Source organism: Ostrea edulis, chromosome 2 (assembly GCF_947568905.1).
Source record: "Ostrea edulis chromosome 2, xbOstEdul1.1, whole genome shotgun sequence".
NCBI lineage: Eukaryota > Metazoa > Mollusca > Bivalvia > Ostreida > Ostreidae > Ostrea > Ostrea edulis.
Genome location: NC_079165.1, coordinates 2,262,712 through 2,283,627, shown reverse-complemented (window position 1 = coordinate 2,283,627; position 20,916 = coordinate 2,262,712). Strand labels below are relative to the sequence as shown.

At 35.0% G+C, this 20,916-nt stretch overlaps 2 protein-coding genes across 2 annotated transcripts in view; one reads left to right on the top strand and one right to left on the bottom strand.

Annotated features, from left to right (window-relative positions):
• The window catches only part of LOC125681851 (N-alpha-acetyltransferase 50-like), a 205,487-nt gene that overhangs the window by 20,414 nt on the left and 164,157 nt on the right, over positions 1–20,916 (top strand). The gene's annotated exons all lie outside the window — the stretch shown is intronic.
• On the bottom strand, positions 549–7,457 carry LOC125681846 (retinol dehydrogenase 7-like). The gene is made up of 4 exons (XM_048922099.2): positions 7,095–7,457; positions 2,580–2,841; positions 1,258–1,418; positions 549–1,059 (listed from the first exon to the last, which is right to left on the bottom strand). The coding sequence occupies exons 1-4, from the start codon at positions 7,423–7,425 to the stop codon at positions 860–862; spliced, it is 954 nt and encodes a 317-aa protein (XP_048778056.2). The 5' UTR covers positions 7,426–7,457; the 3' UTR covers positions 549–859.

The window sequence follows — 20,916 nt, the reverse complement described above, 5'->3', positions numbered from 1 at the left end:
ATCAGCAACATTTACCTTATATACCAGTCGAAAACAACGAAAGGAAATTCGTAGAACGATTGTAAAGTCAGTCCAAGTACACACGGTTGGCATGATAAACCAATTTAGAAAATAATTTCGTGCATTCTTTTTATTTTGGAAATTGACAAGAAACCTGTTTCAATGCACAAAAATATAAGTGATTTCACTGGTAAAACCCAGGAACTCCCAGGGGGTAAAGGGACCCCCACCAGATAATCTTGTCCTGGATCAATTGGGGGCCTCCAGACCACTTGTCATACTTTGCGTACACTTCATGTTCTTTCTGTCTACGCGCCTGACTGTCATTGGATTACATGTGCACGATAAATCCAAGCTTTACGACCCCTTTTTGTACCGTCTATAAAATAAAATCCATCTCCTTCATTTCAATCTCAAGATTGTCTGGTGAATCTTTTTAGTTGGTATCACGTGACCTCGAGCTCAATGTGAACAGGTCACTTCACGAACACAAGGTACACATTTGAATTCTGTCACTTAGAGAGAGATACAGATTCTAAATGAAATCATTTTAATTATATGGAGAAATTAAAATTTATTTAACAAACATCAATAAAATACAAAGTACTGTGCAATACATGGTGCAGGTGTGTATTATTCAGAAAGAATCGATCATGACTATTGAGAAAAACTGTACAGGAAAATGATTCACTGTTTGAAAGTAAGATACACAGATGAGAATAAGGTTTCTGTCAATGTGGTATGAATGTATGGCAAGTTTTTTTTGTGTGTATCGAACATGGAGTTATGGCATGTGCATTCAAAGTATCCCAGTCGTTGAATGAGTAAAATGATAAGGAAAAACTGCCATATTTCTTCGTCAAGGAGCTGCCATGGCTAAAAGTCTGTCCGGGACAATTTCCGGGAAATGTGATAATGTCCAGCAGACGGACACGGCTCCTGGGCCCACTGGGTACCTGTATCTGGGGTAACGTGCAAACAGCGCGTGCTGTATCACCCTCGTCGCTTTCGTCAAGTCTTTTTCGACAGTCACAGGGGCATTTACCATATCTGTGAGACCTACAAGGTCAAATAATTGATGGATTTAGAATTTATGCGGGGGAGTGATTCTCCCTTGCTTTCCTCTTAATTATTTTTAAATTCAAACAGCAGGTAAATTTTACTTAGTCATGCATTTTAAATTTCAAAGATTCCCATCCCTCCAGTCCAAAATTTATAGATGATCAACCGAATATAAGTATTAATCATAACATTTACCCAATTCGGCACTCTTCTCTCCATAAAATTCTTGCACCTCTTTGGGAAGCTGGTCAAATGCTTTTCGCAGACGATCGCCGGCGTCCGCGGGGAAGATATTGGTAGCGAATCCACTAGGCTGTATGAGATGGGCCGTCACACCCATGTGGTACATCTCTCGTCTGAAAATAAACAAACCGCAATTTATAGTTTACATATATTCAACTGTCCTTAGTTTCGTCCAAATTTGTACCTCAATGCATCGATGTTCCATTTAGTTAAAGAGCCACAAAGGTTACCTTAATGCGCCGATGTTCCATTTAGTTAGAGAGCCACAAATGTTACCTTAATGCGCCGATGTTCCATTTAGTTAGAGAGCCACAAATGTTACCTTAATGCGCCGATGTTGATGTTCCATTTTATTAGAACAATTTGTAATTTAGCTATGGCGGAGTAAAATATATTTGTAGTTAATGTGTCGTTGTACTATAATGATTTTATCTAAAGGACTACAGCCTTGTTGCCCTAGCGTTCTATTCATAGATCTCCGTTTTCGTGACCCATACCGATGTACTTTTATTTTGCATTGTTTCGTAATGTGTCGACGTACCATTCTCTGATAGAATAGACAGGTTTATTTATAGAATATAGGTCGTCCCCGTGATGATATAATGTTCAGGGACCAGTTACACGAAGATGAATTAAGTTTAACTAACAGTTAACGTCTAGTTAACATGCCAGGGGTGGATCCAGGAATTGTGGTTACGGAGGGGGGGGGGGCACTTTATGAGGCAGGGGGTCTGGGGGCGAAGCCCTGGTGGGTGCCCAGGGGGCGAACCCCCCGGGATTTTACAGATTTTCTAGGGCTTGAAATATATCTCCTATTTAGTCTTTTGTACTACTGTCTATCATTTTTTATGAGGTGAAATTAATAAAATGACGCAAATTTTAAGGGAAAAAAATAAGTTCTCCCAATAAAGTAATAAAGTAATTCAAGAAATCAATAGATTTTGTCATTTATTTCTCCAGGAGTAGAGGAAATTATTGCTTCTTACATTGTTTAGTACATTTTTCTAAAGAAGATACCATGATTTACATTAAGTTTGAAAATTTGGGGGGGGGGGGGGGGCTGCGCCCCCTCTTAAATCCGCCACTGCCTGTAATTAACTCTTACATTTGATTATATCGTAGACATTTTACTGTCAGTTAAACTTAACAGTTAACGCTCTATAAATGCCATCAACTCTTACATGTACATACATTTTTAGCGTTAAAATAGGTAAACTTAGCTAACTTTTGTGAAACTGTGTCAGTGTCTAGAACTATTTTGTTGCTATGGTTACCTTAATGTGTCAGTAAATGACTCTATCGCCGCCTTGCTGATGTTGTAGGGAGCCAACTTGCCAATGGCTAGCATGGAAACAATGGACGACATGTTGACAATACGACCCTTGGACTTGCGAAGCAGAGGAAGGAAAGCTTTCGTCATCCCTATGGTTCCATACAAATTGACAGCTAATGTCTTGTCGTAGATTTCTTTTGTCTGCCATTCTAACGGTGCAGCCAATAACAAGACACCTGCGTTGTTGACTAAACCCCAGAGCACTAGGTAAAAAAGAACACTAGTAAATATAACCCCAGAGCACTAGGTAAAAAAGAACGAAAGAACATTCGTAAACGTATTTCACTGCTTTGTTTACAATCATTCAAACAAAAACGCTTTCAGCCGCATTCTGGTACGGAGTGCCTATACATGCATTTGTAAAATTCTAAGAGAAGAAGAAAACAGATTACGGCGGGTGTGACCGGTCGACAGGGGGATGCTTACTCCTCCTAGGCACCTGATCGCACCTCTGGTATATCCAGGGGTCCGTGTTTGCCCAACTCTCTATTTTGTATTCTTATAGGAGTTATGAGATTGATCACTGTTCGTTATCTTCACCTTTATAGGAGTTGTGATTGATTGATTGTATCATGTTTAAACGTCCCTCTCGAGAATTTTTCACTCATATGGAGACGTCACCAAGACCGGTGAAAGGCTTCAAATTTAGGCCTATGCTCGAAGCTTACGGCCATTGAACAGAGAGGGTTCTTTAGCGTGTCACGCCTACTGTGACACGGGGCATCCGTTTTTTAAGGTAATCTCCGAGGACCCGTGACATTCACACCTGATGCCGAGCGTTTGGCGATTGAACTATCACTGACTTAGGCATGCCACGGCAGGGATTCGAACCCCGACCTTCCGCATGCGGGGCGAACTGCGGCGGTATATAGGAGTTAAGAGATTGATCACTGTTCGTTATCTTCACCTTTCCATTAATTACGCAAGATGACCTGTTTATAATGGATGGTGAAAATTCACCATTGTGAACGTCACGCTGTAAACAGCTTTATATTCGCTTTTGGTTATTTTCGAGGTATCTTACATAAGCTCGTTATTGGTATCTTACTTAAGCTCGTTATTGGTTAAGCTCGTTTTTTGGTATCTTACTTAATTTCGTTATTGGTATCTTACTTAAGATCCATATTGGTATCTTACTTATGCTTGTTGGTATCTTACTTAAGCTCGTTTTCACAAACTTTTAAATTCTAAACCGATGGTATAGCTCAATTATATTCACTACGGTATTTTTTTTTTTCATTTATAATTTATTTATTTTTTTGGTCACATACAATACATCAGACACTTACACAAACATACCTTTCATACATGCATACATCTCCCTGTGGTTTAGGTTACTTGCTGTACAATAGTTAAAGTAATAATAATAACAATAATACATGTACTAAAAATAATGACAAGTACATGTAGTAATAATTAATCAATTGCAAAAATATTTTCCCACTTCATCCATATTTTATCAAAGTTATGTATTTTAAATGCTTGAATTGCAGCATATTTCTCTACATGATATTTAAACTTTAAGTGACATAGTAATCCAACAAGATTTGGTTCTTTATTCTGCATTAAACAGATAAATATGTATTGTTTAGCATATAGAATTATAAAATTTATAGCTTTATTATTTAAAGACACTACGGTATTTTAATAAGGCTGCTACTAAAGAGAAATAACACTTATTGATATTTACATAAGGTGAGGACGTCTCTGTCTTAATCTTTCACACAAAGTAAATCATGTAAAATTATTTAATTTTATATAAAGCTGTTAAAAGCTGTAGAAGAACGTAACTTGAGGGAACTGTGTGAGTATACTTTTCAAATTCAAGTACTATATATTTGCCTTGGAAACTGTATCAGTGTAAAGAAGTGAATTCGACAACTAAATACAAATCAATGCGACATACTTTGGATAAGTTTTACACCATCGTAATGGGAAGAAAAAGTCTCTCTCTCTCTCTCTCTCTCTCTCTCTCTCTCTCTCTCTCTCTCTCTCCTTTTTCGATATACAGCTGTACATGAAAATGCGACTTCAAAAAAAATTTGAAGATTTTCACGATTTACTGTCTAATGTGTTTGAAAGGTTTCACGAAAAAAAGGTAATACACTGTCACAGAAGCCCAGTTTATTATTTGTTTTGTGAACAGAGAATGTAGTACATGTACTTTGTATATTATTGTTTACGAAGTGTTCAAAAAAATATATATCGATCAAGTTTATTATATCTATCACCTTTCAATGATTCTTTAGGTAAAATATGTCATGTAAAATTTAAATTTGCGACTGTGCAAAATTAAGATGCTCTAAGTTACAAAATTATAAAATTTCACTGGTGTGTTTGTAAACATAAAAAGACTCGAGTCTTGGTTTACATAACACAAAGTTAAGGCTACATGTAAAATATTGCTCTTATCCTTGCATTCAGAAGATCAAACTGGCTGTCAACATTAAATAGGTTATATTTTTAATGTTTAACATAAAAAATGAAAAATATTTCTTTTTTTTTCCAACCCCCCCCCCCCAAACCCCCCCCCCCCCCAAAAAAAAACAACAACAACCGTGAACTAGTCCCTTTAAAAGTGGATTTCACCTGACGGTCATCTTGTACCTGTACTTCTTTGCACTAAACATAAATACAGATGAACCCGACAGAAATAAGGACTCGGATTGTCCCAGATATTATTTAACAATAGGATTATATAGGTTTGAGCAGTCTTAGTAAACGATTCCCCTATTTCGGAACTTTGGCTTATTCTGTTTGGTGATATAACAGATCTGCGTTGTCATAATATACGAAATTTGTGAAGCAGAATCGGCGAAATTCAAAGTGTACTTACAATTAAACAAAAATACAACTGGACTCGGCTTGGGTACATATACAACAATTGAACATGCGTACATACATTACGTTCTCTTGAAGAAATAGTCTTCATCGGATATTTAAAAATTGTCTTCGATACTCAAGACTTGAAAGATAACAAACTAATTGTTTGCTGTTCCTCAGACCCCCGTGATTCTTACACTGCGTAAAGAGAAACGATCCACACGTACTTATACAGACCTACATGTAAGATATACGCAAATGTTTAGAGATACATGCAAGAATAAAAAATTAAAATTAAAACCTCCCCCAAGTTCTAATTAGTTATACATACCTATTTGATCTATTTGGAGATGATATCAGTTCATTTGCTGAATTATTTGTAAACGTGCATGCACTGTAATTGAATTAAAATAGTTGCTATCCGAAATTTCAATTAAAAATAATGCGATATTTTAATTAGATTAATTGGAAATTATAGTAATTATGAGAGCGCGCTATAATAGGGAACACCAACACTGAACGGGACGACATCTCCATAGGAAAAATAAATACTTTTATTGCAAAGATATTTCTAAATTCGATTAAGAGGTATCTTTAATCTCAAACTTACTGCCCTAATTTTTTTTTTTTTTTTTTTTTTTTTTTTTTTTTTTTTTGCATATTTAAAAATGGGTGACCTGAATCATTTACGTAGAAAATACCCTTAAATAAGAACAAAATTCAATATTTGCAGGTGTTTAAGTAACTTTTGAAGTCCCTGATCACAATTTATTTAGTCAGTAACTTGAACATTGGTTTGAACAACGTTTTGACTTAATTTATTCTATACGTAATTTATAAGGTTGAGATGCAAACGAACTTAGAGCTTCCACTTCAAAGTCAAGGTTAAATCTGATCAATGAACGATGTCTACAAAACTGCTGTAAGTCGATTATGGGTACTGTATACAACTCTAAATCAGCTCGTGGTTTATTTTCGTGGTTTCTAATCTACATCTGGTTTTACAGTTTTCAATTTGCGGTTTTCAGCTCTACTCGATATATAAATAGTATGATATGGTTACATTCAATGCGTGTCTAATTTCAATGTTGGCACATTGTGAAAACTAAGGCTGTATATATAGTAAGTTGATTAAAAGTAATGCTCCCTCCATTCAAATGATTACGTTCTATCGTTGTCTTGTTTCACGCAATAATACACGAACAGTCAGTGGCGGATCCTTGCTTTTACGTAGGCGTCTTAAATATTTTGACAAGAAGAAAATATTAATGATGAAAAATAAAAAGATAAAAATGAAATATATGAATAGAAAGAATATCGAGGAAGCTCGGATTAAGGGGAGGGGCATTCCCCTGCGGCCATAGCTACATAGCTCTCTGGGGGAAAAAATTGTGACGGAACAATATTTTTTTTCAGAGAGCTACAGTTCTGCAGCTACTGAGGCCCCCTCCTAATTCCGCATATCGAAAGATATCCCTTAATTCCCAAAATTAGTGCTCAATTACTACGTGCCTTCAGACAGAAATGCTCATTAAAGTTAATGATCTTGAAATCTCTTTGTAGTACATTTAGAGAAAATATAGATTTATCTCCATGCAGCCATGCACACGGCTTCTTACAAAGAACCACCCACCTTCGTCATCCGAGAGTTTGGACTTGACCAAATTAACGGCGTTCTGTATCTCGTCATCGCGTGTCACGTCAAGGCGGAATACGACGGCGTTAGAGGAGCACTTTTCTGAGAGTTTCGTCACCCCTTCATCAGTCAAACAAGAGGCGAAGACACGGACGCCTCTCTTGTCCAACTCCTGGGCGAGACTATTCCCGATTCCTGTGTCACAACCAGTTAACAAGACACACCTGCTCTTTGAGTAGGGTAAGAACATTCGCCGCATACACAACTCCACTAGCTTTAACCCAGACAGTATCGTAACCAGATACCCTAAAAGTATCAATATATCCATGACGGACGATAACGCATGTTACAAACAACAATACACACACATAACTTCACATTTATTTATATAAAATTGTTTCAATTTATCAAGTTCAAGGTGCAAAACTGCACCGAGTCAGAGTGCAAAAGTTGTGTCGTATTATTGACAATCACATTGCACATTTATTTATTTGGTGTTCTGTCGTGGGGCGGAGGTTTACGGGGTGAGGGGAGGCGTGAAGAGACTACCATAACGTTACATATATACATATAATTCACGTAGAACTGTTCTGCGGTGTAGCGGTAAGACATAAATCCGGACTTTTCTGGTGTATCGTAACACTTTTTTGAGGACAGTTATCCGACATATGGCGCCATACCTGGGTACAAAGAAAATATGTCCTCTCTATGGAGCGTCAACATGAACATAAACTCAATTCATTTGATGCGCACAACAATTCCATTATTCAAATCTGAATTGCGCGCATTAATTATACTGTTGAAAGTATTAATCATTCTGCTGAATTGATGCGCGCTATAACGCATTAAACTGTTCTTCAAATGAATGAATGATATCAACAATTAAATTGACGCGCGCTATACACTTGCTGCGTGCTATAATTTAAGTGTTGCTCTCTTCAAATGAATTAATAATTAGCAACAATTAAATTGATAAGCGATATAATTCAGTTTAAGGTAATTCCATACTCGCAGTTTTATCTGATACAAGTTTAAAAAGTGTATTTATTTCCTTTCATTATAGTTAAAAGTATTAAATCATCAAATAAGATACAGTACATAGGTCATCACACTTTTTAAGATGCGAGACATACATAAACAGAATCATAAATCACCGTCAGAAAATTGCAATTTTCCTTAAACAGCATTATCAAAATTTCATAAAAATTGGTTATGACGATTTAATAGCGTTCAAAACAATTTCAAAACTGTTCCTTCATAAGAATATATAAAATGTCTGTAAAAGGTAAAGGAAATCTATCGATTGATAGATTTTATATAAAGATATCAATAAAAACAGAGTTATTGTCCTTGGATTCAATATTTTGAAACATATCATATATTATTCATCTGTAATTTAGACTTTTGAAATAGTCTATTTTTAACAAGATTTTTAACAATAACTATCGAAATAGACTCCAACAAAAGTTATGTTCCTATCACGCATAAATATAAATAAATCATTGATTTTGCAAAATCTGATGACATCATAGGAGGGTGGAATTACTTTAAGAGAGCAATAATTCAATTATTGCGCGCATCAATTCAAATAATGCGCGCATTAATTGAACGATTGTTCTCTTTAATTGAATAAATGATATCAATAATCCAATTGATAACTACAATAATTCTTTTAGAAAGAGCAATTGATATCTAATAAGAGATATCTCCAATTCAAAATATCCACAATTTAACTGAATTGATGATCTCTTAAATTTGAATTTTTGTTCTCTTTAAAAGAATTTATGAGCAAATTAATTCCTTATATAAAATCGTAGTGAATGATTAAAGATATCTTCAATTGAATAAAATAAATCATCAAATAATTTACACGTAGCTCCATATTAAATTTTACGAGCAATGATTCCACCACATTGGTGAGAGCAATAATTGGATTGATGCGTGCATGAATTCAATTGATGGGAGCGATGATTGATTTGATGTGCGCATGAATTCAATTATTGCGCGCAATATTTCAATATGATGCGCGCAATAATTCAATTATTGCCTGCAATAATTCAATTATTGCCTGCAATAATTCATTTGACGTGTGCGTCAAATCAATGGACGAGAGCAATTGTATTGTTGCGCGCAATAATTAAATTTACAATACATTTATCTTCAAATAATTGAATGAATGATATCTTTAATTATTTACGTTTATGTTAAGTATAGTCGGTCAACACCTCTCCGCCTGCAGAGCAACCTCTATTCAATGTTCATGCAATATTACCCCCCCCCCCTCCCCACAAAATCATACATGTAATTTTGTTATAATTACCCGCAGTTCCCGTCTGCAGTTTGTTGTTAGAAGTTGAACTTCTCTTTGGAAAATCTACCGCTCATACAGGTCAAGCTACACCATCTTTAGGTTACTACATATTTCGATATCCTCTGGACTTTTTGTGTCATTTGTCTAAATAGCATAAAGGTATGGTAATGAAAATTGAAAGTAGAAATCATACTTGAGATTAATGTATGCCCTCGGGCAATTCCAAAATATCGATATATGATGGGTGATTCCAAAATATCGATATATAATGGGCGATTCCAAAATATCGATATATAATGGCGATTCCAGAATATTGATATATACATGTAATGGGCGATTCCAAAATATCGATATATAATGGGCAATTCCAAAATATCGATATATGATGGTGATTCCACAATATCGATTTATGATGGGTGATTCCAAAATATCGATATATAATGGGTGACGTTCTACGACAAAGGGTATGAAACTGAGCTCCGGATTTAAATCCTATAATAGGCAATAATTTTATAACCTGTTTAAACTTTAACAAAATAGAATTTGTTTTAATTTTGCTTATTCATTCACTGCAATATCCAAAAACAGTTAAGCCTGTATGTATCAGAGAAGAACTTTGATATTGCTGAGTCACAATAATTGTGTAAAATCTTCACGTTTACAAAGAGTTCACATTACTTCAAAATGTATACCTTAATAACTTATGGGAATTTCCGTGTCTGTAGTTTTTTAAATACCCTGTCAAAAAGGAGACTTTATCTTAAAAATGTAGACAGTAAAACACGTGAAAAAGATTAAGCAGACGACAGAAAAGCATCTCAATGTAAAGTACATGTGGTCACAAAACTTCTTCATTTACGGTGTCCTTTCATTTTTTCTGTCTGTCGAAATTCCTCGTGCCTGTTTTGTAGGTCACTAACCGTGACACTTTACACAGTGAATGAGTTCATAATTCAGTAGAGTGTATCCTCCTACACCTGATATTGATGCTCAGCATTTAAAACTTGATCATTGATTATAAAGCACTGCTTGGTACGTGTACAATGAGAATCTATACGTCATCACATATAAATCACTATCAGTCAGTAATATAGACGTTGTACATCGACACATATTCTCAACTTCAACACACAATGAAGGTGCATCAGGTTGCCCTAGGTTGAGCTGAAGATTGTTTTCTTTACTAGACACACCGTTTTATATCCAAAACTATTAAAAACTTTCTTTCACCCCAGAATCTTCCGTATCAGAAAAATCGCGAATGTGATCTCTAGTTTGAAGAAGTTATCAGTTTTTGTAAATCTCTTAATTAACCAAGCAAATTGTCGACTGTACACATCTTTGAAATCAAGTTTTCCAAATGAAATATCTTGTCACGCTTTTAGTTTATAATTCCAAATAACGTCAATGCTATGTTTATGTTATTTTCGCTGCAGTTTAATTTTGAGGATCCATTTCGCAACGTAAATTCAACTACCGCAAAATTGTTGTAAACAATATCGTTATCGTCAACTTTCTGGGTATAAAGTGTTAAGATATACGCACTTGCAGATAGATCTCAGGGGCGGATCTAGGAATCGCGGTTAGAGGGGGCTCACTTTTTTTTAGACAGGGGGTGTGGGGCCGTCTTGAGGCCCCTAATGGGTCCAGGGTAAAGGCCTCGTTGGGGGTTCAGGGGGCGAGCCCCCGGAAGCTCCTGGATTTTACAGTTTTTATGGGGCTTGAAATATGTCTCATATGAAGTCCTTTTTACTATTTTTGTCATTTTTTGATAGGGTGAAATTAATAAAATTACGCAAATTTTAAGGGTTTTTGGAAAAAAAGTAAAGTTCTCCCAATAAAAGTAATTTGATAAATCAAAAGATTTGGTCATTTATTTTTCCGAAAGTGGAAGAAATTATTGCTTCTTTTATCGTTTACATTTTTCTAAACAAGATGCCACTCATTAAATCCGCCACTGGATCAAGTTCGGTATTATGTACAAGATTTAAACTTATGTGTCGGTTATTAAGTCAAATGTAGAAAATCTAGGTTATTGCATAAAAGAAAAATTCCAAACTCTGGAAAATACAAGATTTTAACTACATCTATCAAGCTTTAAGGAATTGAGCTAGGTACGGGTGTCTTGATTCCTAATGGTTTTCAAGGTCATTAATAGAGAAATTCAAGGTCAATGAAAGAGAAATTCAAGGTCAATGAAAGAAATATTCAAGGTCAATAAAAGAGAAATTCAAGGCCAATTAAAAGAAATTCCACATTCCTTGTACACCTAATTAGAAATCCAGGAATTGTATCATAAAAAGGTACCGGGTAGATTCAGTGGTTTTCTAGTTAAAAATAGCTGCAGAACTAAAACTCTTTGGGAAATCGAGATAGATCAGAAAACGTCATAACTACGTTAAAATAACGTTTTTCTATGTAAGATCTCGTTATTTTTACATCACAGCCTCAGTATTTGACGACTTTAATATGACATTGGCTAGGTAAACAGGCAAACTTTTTTGAACCTGCGTGTTTTCAGTTCGAATGGACCTTTTGATAAATGTTAGAAGTTATATTTTACACTAGTGAAGTGGAAAAATATGTTTGATATTCAAATATTAAGGCAGCAATGTAAAAATATGGAGAGATATGACCTGAATCATGTACAGAGATAGTTGTGTCGTAAATCAGAAAGGTTTGATAACAACACAAGGTTTTCTGCAGAGAGTTTTATTTCCGCATCTGGTAAAATGCAGTTATATAGAACAAATTATTGTTAAAATAACACAATGCTTGTTAATGTACGTTGTTTCACAGTCAACGGTAAGCACGTGGTTTCATGTTTATAATTTTGTTCACGGTCGACATGCTGCTGTGACGTACAGTACATGTATCATATTGAACCTTTTTTTTTCGCTTATCAATGTATCACCTTTAGTTCACTATAGACCCCCTTTATTTTTATTTTTAACCAGGCTTTGGTGGAATAAAGATCAGTCATGTAAAATGGGGGGGGGGGGGCGCACTTTTTTTGACAATGATCAATATAATTATGTAGTAGAAGTTATATTCCAATTTCTTAAAATTACAGTGTAATGCTCATATATTAATACTACTATACTAATATCTTGTAAAATGTTAAGCTAGATCAACCATCGACACATTAATAACATCGGAATTTACCCGCTATCAAAATGTCGTTCTCCATGACTGCATCTGCAATACCGGTCGCGTCCGAGTTAACGATCTCGCGTTTACAGGGTGTTTATAGCATGACGCTGCCGCGGTATTTAATACCGACGTCATAGATAGTCAACGTCATAATATTATGAATCGTCACAGTAATCCAACTTTCCTGAACTACTAGAGTTGCTGTTAACCATGGCTGATACCATTGCTTTTCATTTAGTAGAAGAAGGTATTAAGCAGAACAAAGATTCTATACGTTTTCAGAAGGCTATAAGTCAGATAATACTGATTCGTGCACAAGCTGAATTAGCGTATATACAAGAAGTCGAAAACTGGAAGTCGAAATATCAAAATGAATGGCCCAAAGAAGTTGGCGGAAAAGATCTTCTTCAATTCTTCCAATCTGCCCCGTCTGGAGATGTAGACCACTTGGTAGAGATTCACAGAAATATTTATGATAAGCTCATGGCCAAGAATGGTCCCTATCAAAATATCATAAAACTCGCCCGGCAGGAGCAGGAAACAATGTTAACAGGAATAGAGGAGAAATTTAAGTTCTACAACAAACAGCGAGATGATTTAGAAAGCTCTGTCAAAAACCACAAGCAGTCGTTAGACAACTTGAAAGGCCAATTGATCGAGATGGAAGAAAAAAATTCCAAAAGGAGCAGAAGACATTCTGCCAAGAGCGTGCGCAAGTTACATTCCTTGAATACGCAGACGTCTGATCTCCGAGAACGGATCAAAACAACCTCAGCAGCATGTATGGAAGATGAGGAAAAGTTACAGTCTTTCGTCAGTAATAAGAAGAAGACCCTACAGATGATGTTTCTACAACTCAAGGAATTGGACAGAGACAGATATTCCGTGATTTGTAAAGTGGTTTCAGAGTTTGTGAAAGAAATCACTCCGCGATTTAACTCAGTTAAATAGTGAAAGTATACATGAAAATCCGAAATCCGTCAAGAATCTTCTAGAAATTCACAACCAGAAGTGGAAACAAACAGAAGAAAGGGCGAGGCTGAAGAAGGTTGGACTTAACACGGGGGTTGATATGTTCTTGGTGACCAATCCTTCTGTTCAAGAGAATCTAGATTTATATGTTACAGAGGAGGGAACAAAGACCAGGAAGAGACAAACGGTCCCACCACATCCTTTACCCCGTGGACAGCAAGACCTATAGAGAAAAGTACTCACACAGCTCAAAACACAATAGCCTCTCCTACAAATTTTGATACAATGAAAAAATACAAACTAATCATGAAATTCCCGTCACCGTTGGTGACAGAATATTCGGAAGATGACATAGAAACTTTAGAACTACCAAACGAGACATTCTGTCGTCTACCAAATCCGTTCAAGGTCAAGGAATTCTGTGTGGATGAGGCCAAAACATGCAAGACGATAGAAAACAACCATCCCAGCATAAAAGCGGAAGGAGATTACTTAGTGGTGAACGAAGCTATTGGAAAGATGCGGAACGTAAAAGCAATCGTCACAACCAGTTACAAAGCTCGAAGTAACAAAGAACTTACTGTTAAGAAAGGGCAATTCATAAAGCAAATAATGGGAGATAGCGAGGAAGGATTTGCTTATGGGTGGACCCGTAAAACCAAAATATCAATGAAACGATACGGTTGGTACCCCATAAGCATTGTGTCCTGTCAGTAAAACCGTCACACTTAGAATTGACAGTACCGTACATTATATGTCTGAAATACATTGAAGATGAAAAAATAAATTTTCTTAACATTAGAATTTGTTGTCTTTATGAATTACGTTGGATTGAAAGAATATTGGAATTAGAACTGGGCAGAGTATCACATGAAAAATCCGATGTGTAGTAGTGATTTTATCAATGACATAATGGTAAAAAGATTAATATATAAGATATTGATAACTTGCATCATCGGTATATATAGACGTGTAAGAAAGCTTATTACTATTATTTCAAAAATACTTATAATTACTTCAGGTATCTCTGCTCAAAATAAAAAACAAAACAAAAAACCAACCAATTAATATTAGATTTTGTCTGGTTGTGCCAAGATTTCAAATTCTTTGTCACGTACGTTAAAAATTAACATTTCCCCATGTAATCGTTTGTATCATTGACTACGGTAATTTAGTTTTATATGTTTGGACTTCGTGCTTTGTAAATAACTTTGTTTTACCAATAGATGTGTTCACGTGTACTATTGTCACGTGATGCTTATTCTATAACTATCAGGAACAGAACATCATGATCGCCATTTAATAGCGTTAGTAATAGCATACTTTTGAGGATCATTTATTCATCCTTAATATCCTCTATTATAAGGATTATAAAACTATATGCAATATTAAATATCTTGTATACATAGAAAAAGTGAATACATATACATTTGTACTCACCATTGTCATTGCAAAGGAAGTCTTTCCAAAAATGTGGAAAAAATGTTAATGTATTTGGTACTCCATTTCAATTACACAATTATACAGCTGCAAAAACATTTGGGCTCTTGTTTGTATTTAGAAGTCAAAGGAAAGTTCATTGGAGAGAGACAGTTTGAGAATATGGCATGCTGCAAGGGGATGCCTTGTCACTGTGGTGATCAAAGGTCAAGGGTAGAAAATTTGACCACCACGTGAAGTTATTGATCAAGACCAATCTTCTTGCATGGGATTTCTGCAAAGTACACTATTCACATTTTCTTTAATTATATACACATTTTGCGACATTTAGGTAAATGCAAATGGAATGAAACCAACTTAGAACAAAATTTAACCTGCAATTTCACCACAAATAAAATGGGGGGGGGGGGGGGGGGGTTGGGTTGACGTATTAAAAGACAATCAGGAATTGTATCGCATAACTGGTAAATTTGAATAAAGATGTTTTTCTTGATATGAACACATGGTCGGGATCCAGAGGCAGGACCTATTGTCATCCGTCGTACATACTGTCATCCGTCGTACATTCTGTCATCCGTCGTACACACTGTCGTCCGTCGTACATACTGTCATCCGTCGTACATATTGTCGTCCGTCGTACATACTGTCATCCGTCGTACATTCTGTCGTCCGTCGTACATACTGTCATCCGTCGTACATACTGTCGTCCGTCGTACATACTGTCGTCCGTCGTACATACTGTCGTCCGTCGTACATACTGTCATCCGTCGTACATATTGTCGTCCGTCCTACATACATGTACTTGTAATTTGTACGTGGTCTACCCTCATGGTACGTGTATTGTCGTCCATTTGATAATTGCTATTTCCGGCCGCGATAGATGGGAAAGGAGAGGGTAAGATAACTGTATAGGTATCTCTGTTGAGAATATTTAGTTGTGGAGGCTGAGGTCGCCTTTTTGTCAATCCCATTAAATGATAACGTGTTTGACTGTTTCAAAGTTTTTATGTTTTATGCAGAAATAGAATACAAAAAGACATGTTGATACTGGCAGTATAAATTTGAATTTAACATATGTTTGATATATCAATGGACGGCACTAGATACCGTGCGGGTATGTACATATTGCCGCCGACGCACAATATGCTCCATCACCAGGGATGAACGATTTATTTAATGTTCACAGAGCGTATTATCCCCATTCACTAGTACTTATGAAAATGAAAACACACATTTCGAAATTTTTCAACCCGTTTTATATCTTTCAAATGAATGTTTCGAAATGTTTAACCGTGTTTTGTGAATATACATTTTCTCACTAATGGTGCGTGTCGGTTCTTTGTTGGACATACAGCCTTGACATTGATCTGTTCGTACTAGGGCACTCTGTGTGGGATCTCCCAGTGAGATGCTATCTCTCCGAGTTCTCCACGAAGCAAATACATACGACAGCCGATTAGTATCAGACCAGAATTCCCCCCCCCCCCCTAATTATGGTGATAAAACGAAAATATCTCGAAATTACGATCTCAAGATTACGAGAACAAAATCTCGAATTTTGAGATAATTGAATCCCAAAATTACGATCAAAGATATCAATATTTGAGAGAATTTTCTTGAAATTTGAAAGTATCTCGAAAGTACGGGAAAAGATTAAAAAAAATTACAAGGAAATGTATGTCGTAATTACGAGATGATTATCGAGAACTATCGAGATCGTCACCTGTTGAAGGTGTGTCTTTGGTGACGGTCCTCGGCTTCCTGTAAATGAATTGTATCAATAAACCGTGCACTATCAGGCTTATACATGTATCATGTTATGTTAAATATATCAATACCTTTTTTATAATTTCTCTACAAAAACAAGCTTTATTTTTTTTTTTTTATTTTTTTTTTAACGATTTTATGAAGAACACACTTTTAAAAAAAAAATGTATATTTCATCAAATGTGTGGGGAGGGAGTTTCACAGCCGGACATACGAACTCAATCATAGACCTACGCATGTGTACTGCTGCATGTGACAACATTCTAGACTATTTGAATTTTGAAATGCACAAATCAAACAGAACCGGTCTTATTTTTTGCTCTATCGACATGTAATACACTGTTTATAGTTAACATTGATTTGTGTCTAAGTTATAGACGCTGTATATCTCGTATAGACTGACAATTTTACAAGTATAGGAAGCAACGTTTTGTGTATAAAAAGAAAAACCAACAGACGCATATTGGTATAAAAAAAAACGATAAAGTAATGTGAAAATATAAAATATAATTGTTCCTTTTCTAAGAAATTGCAATGCAGGTCAGATTGTAAGGCAAGTTGATTAGCACGAAATTCAATTTAGATTAATACACAATTTAGTGACAAAATAGACTTCACCAGAAAGGCTTCTTTGCATTTTATGAAATTTAATTCTTAAACAGAAATTTAATTCTTAAACACGTTAAGTTCACATGCAACTGAAAAATTGAAAGGTATTTATATATAGCTGGATTTCAACCCTATTTTAAGTCTGACAATTTTGAACTTTTTTATTTTGTCGATTAAGATCGAGATACTCGGAGGAATGAAGCTTGCACAGTCATGATGCACACTTTCACTTTAGCGAGGTTCATGAGTTTTTTTAATTCAAGCATTTTTGTCCACCGTATGAAATGATTTAATGTACCTGCGTTGATTTATAATGTGAAAAATGTAGGTCATTATTTCGAAATCTCTTATTTGGAGAAAATGAACTTGTAATTTCGGGTAATTACGAAAACAATTTTATTTTTCCTTGATACCCAGCATTAATCGACTTTCGTAAATAATGTGAATAAAAGTGTTCTAATTCTAATAAATGCATACTTATGTGAGGAATGTCGAAATTCTACCAGTAAATTTTTATATTGATGATTTGTAGAGACTGAAATAGGACAAATAATAATGACACGTATACATGCCGTGACATATTTTCAACGCTCCCATTGACTTCTCAGCTACCCCAAGATTAATTTGTCTTGAATTATGGATATCCATCGATCTTTTTGATAGACCTTTCAATAAAGGTGTCAATGGGGGAAATTAACAGAGAAATGGCAAGTCAATAGGTTTTAAATACAAGGTTTATCATTACCTCCCACTCATGAAGCTTTTTAAAATTGTTTATTCAATTTTTGCAAAATTTGTAGTTCTGTGACAAATCTGCGGCGGTACGACCTTCAGTTCTGTTTACTTGTAAATGAAATATTCAGTGTGAATGACCTGAACCGAAAATATGAAATGGAGTGCACCTGAATGCTTGTAAATGTATTCTCTGAAACCTGACTTGAGATACGTCAATACATTTACTTGTCACGTAGCGGGAAATCACAGTGCGAAACCAAATGCAGGAGAAAACGTGGAGTATAGTGGCCGTGCAGTGTGTACTTACTGGATGTTCACAAATATCAACATGAAAATCTTCAATTCTATACAACATGACATTATACACCAGCATGATCACAATAATTAGTAACTTCATTTTCATCCGACATTTGTGTAATGACATTATATATTTGTATTATATTCGCATAATATATTTAAGATTTGTATAATATTTGCATGATATATCTAACATTTTTATAATATCATATTATATATATATATATATATATATATATATATATATATGTATGTATATATATATATATATATATATATATATATATATATATATATATATATATATATATGATATTATAAAAATGTTAGATATATCATGCAAATATTATACAAATCTTAAATATATATATCTATATAGTGGGATAAATCTCCGATATAATCTTCTAGAGTGCTCGACGTGGCTTCACGGAGCCTGTAGAGAAATAAATGATATTATGTGATTGAAATCCATCTGATCATCAATTTATATATATATATATATTTGTATAATAATTGCATAACATATTTAATATTTGAATAATATCTTTGTATAATAATATCTTTGATTAATATATGCATACTTGTATGATATCTTTGTATGATATTTGTATAATGATATATTTATATAACATTTTTATGACAATGTAATATATTTGCATAATATATGTATAATTATATAATGTATTTGCATGTACATATATTGTATAATGTTATAATATATTTGTATCATAATATGGTATAAAATGGTGTAAAATGTACATTGTTTGGATAAAAGCATATACACTGTCAGTAATGTTAACAGGAATGGAGTGGACCAAAAACCTCACACACACCCCTCGCCCGCAGCTAAAAACCTCACCCCACCCGCCCACAGCTATAAACCTCACACACACACCCCTTCCGCAGCTAAAAACCTCAATCCCCGATACAAGTCCACTACAAGGACCCGGGGCCGACATGTTGCCATTACTAAATACTTGAATTATGATGTCACCCTTATCAAAGTAAGATAAACCTAACTACGATTTTTATTTAGATGTGTAGTATTGACAATAGCGACCGAGATTTGATATTGAAGCTGAGGTATGTGAATCGCAGTACATTCACTCATCCCCGGCCCCGGCCAGACGGCGAAAGTCTAGATGTATTCAAAAGATAAACTATTTATCTAAGTGCAAAAACTAAAACCGTGTTTATGCCCTTGACGACTGAAATAAATCCCCCCGAATAATTATGCAATATCTAAAAATAATCCTCTTTATAAAAGGACATCTATCAGACAAACAGAATGTGTTGACATGGCGAGCAGTTATAAGGATGTTTCTATCAGAATTGTGAAATTCATGGTCCATAGGTGTGGGATTCTGAAGTTGAGACTCTAGGGTGCGGGGCTCAAAAGGGCGTACAGAGAAATAATATTCAAATATTTACAATTCCAATCCTTTTGCCTTCGATATCTTTACCAATTAAATTGATAGTCATTTCTTCATGAAAGTGAACAATGTGCGGATGAATTTTGATAAATATAGTACGACTACTCTAAAGGCTGGAAATATTCCGACAAAAACGAACGTACAATGTAAACATAAACAAATTCGTCTTTATAAATAAATACATGAGGCTAAGAACAGCAACGCTGTACGTCAGGATGCTTTTCACGATGATGGCGTAGAGCGTTGCAGTTCACGCCCTCATTTATTTACAAAAATAATTTTTTTCTCTTAAATACATGAATCTTCTTTACTTCTGTGTATCGTGAATAGACACTGTGTGCATGGTTATGACTAAGATTTATTACACTTTTATCAATGATATTCATTGTATCAAAAATATATTTTCAAAGTGTGAAAATGACAAAAGTGTTATTTTCACAGCGAAAATAACAACCGGGACTACCTGCCGCAATATTCATCCGCGATACAGAAGACCATCTTCATTTTATGTGATAAATGAGTAATTTTTCATGTTTTTTTATACCCAAAATGAAATTGAATTAAAGGTGTCTTATTGTTCAGATGTATTGATTTTTATTCATTTTGCATATTTCTTAAGGTAGTGTATTTTCTGTGAAATATTGCCGAAGAAAATATGATAAACAGAAATTCAATGTTTTTGTTGTTGGATATAAAATAAAAATAAATCTATTTTACTCGTGAGACGGGATGTTTTGATATTTTACTTGTGAAAATATATTCTAAAAATCCTGTCTTACTCGTCTGAGCTGTTCGTTAAGGAGATGCATGTTGTATGTAACTCAAGTGACTGTTAAGGCCCACGAACCTCTTTTTAGCTCACCTGAGCAAAAGTTCAAGTGAGGTTTTCTGATCACCCTTTGTCCGTCCTCTGTCTGTCCGTCTGTAAACATTTCACATTTTCGACTTCTTCTCCAGAACCATTGGGCCAATTTCAACCACATTTAGGCACAAGCATTCTTGGTTAAAGAGCTTTCAAATTTGTTCAAATGAAGGGCCATGCTCCCTTCAGAGAGGAGATAATCACAAAAATGCAAAGATAGGGTGAGTCATTTAAAAATCT

Coding starts and splice junctions, on each gene's coding strand:
- LOC125681846 (XM_048922099.2), bottom strand. CDS start 7,425: ATGGATATATTGATACTTTTAGGGTATCTGGTTACGATACTGTCTGGG. Junction 2,842..7,094: donor CAAACTCTCGGATGACGAAG/GTGGGTGGTTCT, acceptor TTTTTTACCTAG/TGCTCTGGGGTTTAGTCAAC. Junction 1,419..2,579: donor TCATTTACTGACACATTAAG/GTAACCATAGCA, acceptor GTTTATTTTCAG/ACGAGAGATGTACCACATGG.